The sequence below is a fragment of the Populus nigra genome, chromosome 10, assembly GCF_951802175.1.
Source record: "Populus nigra chromosome 10, ddPopNigr1.1, whole genome shotgun sequence".
Taxonomy (NCBI): domain Eukaryota; kingdom Viridiplantae; phylum Streptophyta; class Magnoliopsida; order Malpighiales; family Salicaceae; genus Populus; species Populus nigra.
The window spans coordinates 6601305-6609566 of NC_084861.1; the positions used below are offsets into that span (position 1 = coordinate 6601305).

At 35.9% G+C, this 8262-nt stretch overlaps 1 protein-coding gene across 3 annotated transcripts; it reads right to left on the reverse strand.

The window, feature by feature from the left end:
• Positions 1-5395: 5395 nt before the first annotated feature.
• On the reverse strand, positions 5396-7233 carry LOC133704559 (uncharacterized). 3 transcript variants are annotated; one of them, XM_062129416.1, is made up of 4 exons: positions 7019-7233; positions 6358-6758; positions 6041-6204; positions 5396-5793 (listed from the first exon to the last, which is right to left on the reverse strand). In XM_062129416.1, exons 2-4 carry the CDS (start codon positions 6623-6625, stop codon positions 5683-5685), a joined length of 543 nt encoding a protein of 180 aa, XP_061985400.1. In that variant the 5' UTR covers positions 6626-6758; positions 7019-7233; the 3' UTR covers positions 5396-5682. The 3 variants fall into 3 exon arrangements, with proteins under 3 accessions (XP_061985400.1, XP_061985399.1, XP_061985398.1); XM_062129415.1 differs by having other exon boundaries at positions 6966-7233; XM_062129414.1 differs by having other exon boundaries at positions 6358-7233.
• Positions 7234-8262: the final 1029 nt, after the last annotated feature.

The following is an 8262-nucleotide window of genomic DNA, read 5'->3' on the forward strand; positions in this document are numbered from 1 at the left end:
AACTATTTCCTTCCTGTACGTATTCCGTCGGATCATGAGCTTCACTGTATATGTGTATGTATATAGCAAATTACATGTTCTGCTTGGCAAAATGCGTGTAAATAATGTCGACACCATAAATAAATGTTACTTGTATATGTTCGTTACAAATGTCTTGTACGTGGAGTGTTGGTATTGTAACTAGCAACTATTGCTAGCTAGATCATGATTTTATAGTTGAATATTGCTTGTAATGGGGAGGCTGAATATAAAAAAGGAGGGGAACCCAGGGCTGGCTTTAGCTTTCCAACTCACATGAACGTCTTTGGATGCCATGGAAAAAGAAACTGAAAGGGAAGGAAGGGAGACTACTACTATCGAGGGAGCGTCTTGCGTGTTTGTCGTGTTGTCCTTTATTGCCTTTGGGATGGTGCTTGGACCTCTAAGGTAAGAGTGAAGACAAAAGGGCCTTCTCTTGTGTTCTGTTCAGTCACCAAGTTGAACAGCACCATCAATTATCACACCCCCTCGATCTCGCTCGATCGCCCCATTTATTACGATTTCGAGCGAATAGTACTATATATTCATGAAGAGATGTATACACACACACACACACCTTATTAATTTATCTTAATTTGCACTTTACAAAGCGCTATTATATACAATAGTTATAAGAAAAAACCCAACAAAGCTGGCTGTGAAAAAATTAACGTTGCGAGGGAGGGTATGCGTGCTCAGCTAATTCATCGAGTTTAAAGGGAAAGCCGAGGGGTAATTTCAAGAAAAAGAACGCCAAGGCTTCCAAAAATGGCATGAATTTACTCGGTTTGTGTCAGCGTGGTAGAAAAAGAGAGAAGGTTATTTGATTGATCGATGCAAAAAAGACATTGCTGTTTAGCCGAAAGCTTCAATGTACTCCGCAGTTTCTTTAAACAAAGATAAGAAAAAGGCCAAAGAACAAAGCAAGTATGCACAGTGACAAGATTGATTATTGATTAATCAGGGAAGGAGGGGAGCTTTACCAGGAAATTGCTTCTACTTTTTGTTGTTCCTATACAGTAATAAGATGGGGCACACGGCCTACTCCCATCAACAAAGCCAAAAAACCCTTGTCCTTGGAGGGAGGGCTGCATCTGGGTTTTCCAATAGAGATAGTTTGCAAAGGTTAACTTCAAAGAAATGACGTGGTGTCCATTGGAGACTGGTGTAAAGGATCCAACATGATTGGAGAGTGCCGACTGCAGAATTCAAACGCTGCTGGGAAGGATCTGATGGAGAACTGGAGAGATCAGCAACCGGGTTTAAAGGAAGATATATTTTCGTTTTTTGTAATTAAAAAATCATCATTAATATTTAAAAGATCCCCATTAAAAATATATTCAATTAATTTAACTGTTCTTATTTTGATATTGATTTTTTTTACTCAAGACAATGAGCACTGATGAATGCTGAAAAAAAGTATTTCTATATATAACTGGGCATTAGGCTGTGATTTAGAGAAGCGGTAGTGTTTGTTATTTAAAATGATTTTTTATTTAAAAATATATTGTAATAATATTTTTTGTTTTTAATTTTTTTTTTAATATTAAAACAATATAAAAATATATAAAAAAAATTTAAAATAAAAAAAATTTATTTTGTTTTTTAAAATACAAAACCAAACAAAATCAAACCTTCTTCATCTCCATGGCATTTATGAGCTTTGTACTTGTTGCTAATTAATGTCCAATTAATTAAAGAGCGATTAAGAAAAACATAAAGCGACAATCCATCCATCCTAGTGCACTCCACATCACGTTGTTTTCTAACTTCAGACAACGGGGTAAAAGAAAGAAAAGGCGTGACGGAAAAGACGATCAAATTTCATTCTCTCGAGCTTATATATTTGCTAGCTGCACAATATATATATACATATACATTGGGTCCTAAGCAAAAAGCTACCCATCGAGCAAAAAGCTATTTTAGGCTTTGATTACTCTGACTTAAACGCAATTACGAGTAAACCGTTCACTTTCTCTTGAAGGCTGTTTTTATTATTTACCAGACACCCTTTTTGACATGTATAACTTTTGAATTTTTTCTCTGCTCGGTTCCCTTTAGTGCTGCTGTTCACACCACAATGGAAAGAGGTGTCTCCTTTCTATACTTCTATGGGAATATAAATTGATCATCATCTATCGTAAGCAATATTGCAAGATCTTTAGGTTAGGTTAAATGTATGATCACTGACCTGTGCATTTTTACACCCTCTCGAGGGGCTGATTTTCGTTCTGCCGAACATTTCCATGTGCCTCGATATACAATACTACGAAAAAGAAAACGAAAAGAAAGAAAGAAGTAAATCTTTGTGTATCCACATGTTTTTCCTCCAGGCCCTTTTTCTATGTTTAATGATGAGAATGTCCCTTCAAACATGAATAGAGTTTTTTTATATATATATATATATATATATAAAACCCAGAAGAGAAAAAAAAAGGAAAAAACCATGAGAATATTATATAAACATGAAACATCCAGGAAGAAATTGAAATGACTCGTAAATACTTGTATGATATATGATTATCTTTTCATATTAAATCAAATCAAGTGTAGATCTTTTTTATGAATGCATAGTAGTTTGTATGTATATGTATTAGGGTAAAACTAAAGTACTTAACATATTTTTATAATTTAAAATATTGAGGTTGTCTCTGTCTTTTAAATAAAATAAGTAATTTTTCATGGTAAAAAGCATCATTTTCTTCTTCTTTTTTGAAGTAGAAACTAAAGTATTTTTGACCTGTTATTATAAAAATAACCTTTCACTCTTAAAATTCAGGTAACTAACCTCTCAAATATTTTTTTTTTGTATTTGTAATTGCTTTGATTTAAAGTAAAACAATAACAGCTAGAAATAAAGGAGTTAAACAAGCTCTTAGTTTGGACGTGCACAGTTTACTTAAAACTAAAATCAAGGAGGAAATTTAGCCGCACAAAATCAATCCTGAACTTCTTGACCAGGAGAAAAGGATCCATTGAGCTTGAGAGGCCCATTATTCTTTTCTGGGTTGACATAACTCAGCCTTATATCTGTGGGTTGCAAGACCCACATCACATGTTTATAACGCATCTATATATTCAACAAATTCATGTTTGCTCAGAGCTCCTTCTCGCTTGAGGTAGTTCTTTTAATTAGCCATAGTTACAAGTTAAAAAGACCTTAATGGATTGCAAATAATTAAGAAAAATATGTAAACGAAATTTGAGCACAACCTATGTGGGAAAATGCTTAAGTGGGCGAAGCTGGCTGTTATTTTTCTTTCCTGGAAAATCATACGAATTTTAATAAGGAGCTTAATTGAATCGAGTGCTATAATTTCAGCTTCAGGTGAGCTTTAGCAACATGCTGGATACCTCATTGTATCATTAGAAAACTTCTTCTGGTGAATATATATTTTAATTTATGGGTTGATGATAAGACAGAGCGCCAAAATCTCTTTATCACTTCACAGCTTAACGATCAGATTCATCGTCACTTAATATGGTGGGTATGCTATAAGAGATGATAGAAATTTGAAAGGTTGGGATAGTGAGAATAGCCCGTGCTATGATCTGAAATTCACAACAATAATGTCTGCATGCAGAGCATCAAAACATGGACCTACCTATCACCATACATGTAATAAAACTTCAACAGAACCGGAGGCCCTGTTTCACGGTCAGTATCCTTGCATTGAAGCAGAAAACATGCATGTTGTTTCATCTTGACTTTCTGTAAGAAAAAATTATTGTTTGATCCTGTTGACTGTCGATGTGATTTGTGTGGTCCTAGGATTTGACGTTATTCTCTACCTTGAACGTGTATGATTATCATCCACGAAATCAGTTAAGGTGTCTCCCAATTCAACTTGAATTTGATTTATTGTACATGGCCGAGTTGTGAAAAATCAGGTTAAAAAATTAGTAGAGGATATAGAAGGTGACTGGAGAAAGGAATTGTCAACATGATATGATAGCAAAACTGCTGATCATGGATGGAAAGGTTGTAAAAGTGTTGAGGATAATTGAGTTCGACAGCAGTTATGTGTTTCTGGAGTTCAAAATGGCTAATATGCCATTCATTTCTTGTTCTTGTAAACCGAGAGTGATGTTACAATCTGATGAGCAAGAAAGGTCGTGGTAAGAATTTAACCCAAAACACCAAATTTGGCTCAAAATGACGTGAAATTTGCTTTCTATGTTGAACTTTGCGGGTAGTGGTTTGCATGTTTCTGGCAAAGCTAGTTAATTTCAGATAGCCTTGTAAACCATCAGAGCTGCGTTCCTTGCACATAAGGTGCAGTTTCATGGTTAAATTGTCGAGATCCTTTATCAGCTTAAAGTAGCCTCCCCTCTCTTCTCTCGGTGGGTTGGAGAGTCAAATTTAAAACATTATAGTTGACAGATATTTATAGATAAATTTTCTACCTGGTATAATGATTTTGGAAAAGGGAACAATTCTAATCTATAAGCATTGATATGGTTTTCTTTGAAAGAATGACCAGACTTTGTTATTGAAAATGAACAAGAAGAATGTCCCTGGGAAACGATTCAAATGAGCAATTTCTAGCTGGTACGGTGGCGGGCAAGAGGCAGGTTTTGTATCTTCCTTTTGTATGCTGAGTTTTCTTTCTAATTTATGTTATTTGATAATCTGATCAGGCTGATGAGGGGGTGTTTAAGCCTTAGCTCTTGTTATTGTAAGGCTACATAACTGATTGAGAGTGATGGTAACCATCAGCATTTAAGCCATTTTCTATTTCTTTTGGACCATAGAACTTGCTAAAGTTCTTTAACTCCTAATTCCATTCATTCATTTATGTTTTTTTATTTATTTATTTTGAAGCCCTCGTTTCTCCAGACATGGTTCCTTTTCTGATCTCGTAGGAGCCTTGCATTTGCTCGACTTGATAACAGTTAATAATTGAGCCCCAAAAGAAATATCTGACCTCACAACAAAATAAGGACAATCATTGAGACAACTTCCATCAATTGATTCCAACTTTTGTGCTTGTTTGGCCCAGCGTTGGCAGTGTCTCTATATGCTACTTGATTGTTTGATGCTTCAAGTAAAAACGCAGAGGATTCACATTTTAGGTTAATGCTACCTGGCTTGTAGTGTTGGAACCAGATATTTAGTGACTTCTTGCACAAGGACCATGTAGGACGACCTGGGACTTTATTGCCGGAGCCATTCACAGATGAGTTGTGGTTTCTCTTAAGGGTAAGAAATTTCCTGGAGCACCTTTGTCAGCAAGGGCGTCTCTGTTTTGGATTGCGAAGCGAGGAACTCAAACCTACCGAACTGATTTTTTTTTAATTGTATTTATGACCTTTTTCCAAGTTGTCTTGGCATTTTATTCGAATTCCTGATCATTAACCTTAAAGGCACAGGATATGGAGGCAACATAAAATATAATTGTTAAACAATATCAGATCCACTGCCTCTTTTGTAACTGTACAGGAGATTATTGCTTGAGAATATTTTTTTCTGATGGGAGCTTAAGTTGACAATGGCACAGATAATTATCCACCGCCTTTGGTTGAATGACTCTATTTTGCTGTGTATAAGACAACACTGGATACATGGCACATCTGTCCATTTACTGCCAAATTCTGTTAATGGTGAAAGCAATCTATTGCGCTTTTTATTGGCTATTACGCAGGTTGTAATTCGACATATCTTCAGCTAGCAGCCTCAGAGATACTCTGTAAGGAGGGGCGCCATGACTTTGACCTTAGTGAAGCAGAGTTGATTGATGGCGTCCTGTGTCGATGTCTTTCATGTTTGGGTTCCTGAATTATCACAGCGTCATTAGAGTGGTCATTAATTTTGAATAGGGCTCAAACAAAGTGCAATCAACCCTATTTAATTTATTTTTTATACAACATGCATCAAGATTGTGGGCGAAACAGAGCAGCTTTTTTCTTCATTTTTGGCTCTGGCTCTCTCACTTGTATTGATTTGTGCATTTTATCTAAACAACAGTTACTATTTCAGAGTGGAAAAGAGAAACGAAAAGTAGGTGAGAGGGAGAGATACCTTGCAATCCTTCTCTGTGTTAGGCTTCTTTTCTGCCTCACAATCTGTGCTTCGCTTCTTCTCTGGTGCTACCTGCAGCTGTGACTTATTCTCGTCAACCGATTCTGGCTGCTGCTGTCTCTTCAGTTTTGCGTACTTCTTGGCCCGTATCACCTTCATAACTTCTATAACCACATAGGGAAAAAGGAAAGTCAGAATTTTATGGCCATACATATACTCGACAGATCTTGGTTCATCAAAATAAGCATCATAGATGGAGAGTATTGAGAGACTAATCAATAATCACAAGCAGCAGCATTGTAGCTATATATTCTAACCTTGAGTGGTAACAAGGCGATAAGCATGACCAAGTGTAAGAGAATCGCTTGGCCTGAGAAGCTTAACACGGGTGAACTGCACAGTTTTGATGTGTTCTTGGTTTTCTTGATCCCCAGGTACAGGCAATGGAATGATCAAAGAAACATAATGACCAGGGTTCATTCTCATCACCTCGCTAACGCTAACTGGCCAATATAACCTCTCTATCTTCCCACTTGGATGCTGTATAACCAGCGCTGCAGCATCTATGGCTTGACAATTCCCCATCTCTCTATTCTCTAACAATCCCTCTAGTTGGGAGTGAATGGAAGAAAGAAAAGGATGGATAAAGATAAGGAAGGAGGCGAGGCGAGGTGAGGTGAGGTGAGCACAAGTCTCTTTCTACACAGCTCCCATCACCCTACAAATATGAGTACTAGTATTAGTAATAAAGCTCTTATTCATCAAGCACAAGCAGCAGGCCATCTCTCATTTCCCAACTAACTCTCCTCTCCATGTGGGTCTATTTAAAACAAACAAAAAAATAATAATATTGACATTCAAATTCTTGGTATCGCTAAATCACAATTAACATCAATATTAAAAACCAGCACTACTTAATACGTACACTACGCAATATCATTAATTAAAATAAGAACTGGTGTTTAAAATAATCGGCACCGGCATGGATCCTGGAAGCTGGTGGGGTTGCCACGTGGAGAGGTGTCAGGAGATGGAAGCGTGGCCGGGCATCCTCTCCGGTATCGACGGGGCCAAAGGTTTTGACATTAATTTATTAAAGAGTTACACTATAATTGTTAGACTTGGAAATACAGATAGATAGATAGATAGAGGTTGCTGTCTTAGTTCGGTTTGTTGCTGCCTAAGAATATAATGCCCGAGGAGGCAAGGGTTTATCAGGTCAGGCGTGTGCGAGGGAGATTCCCTTGCTTGGACAAGGACACCGGCCCCATCATCTTATCCACGTCCTTTGCTCTTTGCCTATTCTTTCTCACAAAAAGTTCATCAAAACTTTGGATATTTTACCACTGTTCTTCCTCTCTTCTTTTATCCCAGCTTATATATTGCTTGTATGTACACTTTCATACTCTCAAATTACTGAATTTCTATAGATTAACCTCGCAGAGTTTTCTTTTCTCTTCTTTTTTCATTAAAAAAATAAAATGGAAAGGTTAAAGTTTTCTCGAGTTACACAATAGAGGGTAATTACCTCCTGTTACATATATAGTCATAATTGAAAAAAAAAATTATCATTGGAACTTGAATCTTGTCTTACATGCTATAAATCTATATATAGGCATATCATTGCTAAATTAAATTTGCTCACCTAATTTCGAAGTGCTTTATATGTTCTCATTTTCACATATGACATGTAGGGCATTGCATATAAGCAATTTAAGAATCCGATTTATTTTTTTTTAAATTTTTTTCTCAAGCAATTATATACATGAATTGTTGGTTCGAATATACAAAACACTTGATACCATTATCATTATGTAATTATAGTGTTTGTTTTTGCAGTCTGGCACGTTTTTAAATTTTTATAGTTTTAAATTAATTTTTATGTGTTGTTGAAGATTTTGATAAAATAATTTAAAAAATAAATTTTAAAAAATATTAATTTAATTTATTTTCAAACTAAAAAAATTAAAAAACAATTTTTATTATAGAAAAAAAGAGTAGCATAACTTTTCTGTGGGAGGTCCACAGACCACAGTCCGATGCAATTCAAATGGACTCAAATTAAAGGAACACATCTTTGGTACAGAATAAATATTTTATGCTTTAATTAATACAAGTTAATTAACCAACTTAGCAAGTAAGACAATTTTTTAAGTGTGTGGAAGGAGGTGGTTTTATGAATAGATGAAATGGAGACTCGATCAGCCCCTCGACGATCCAGT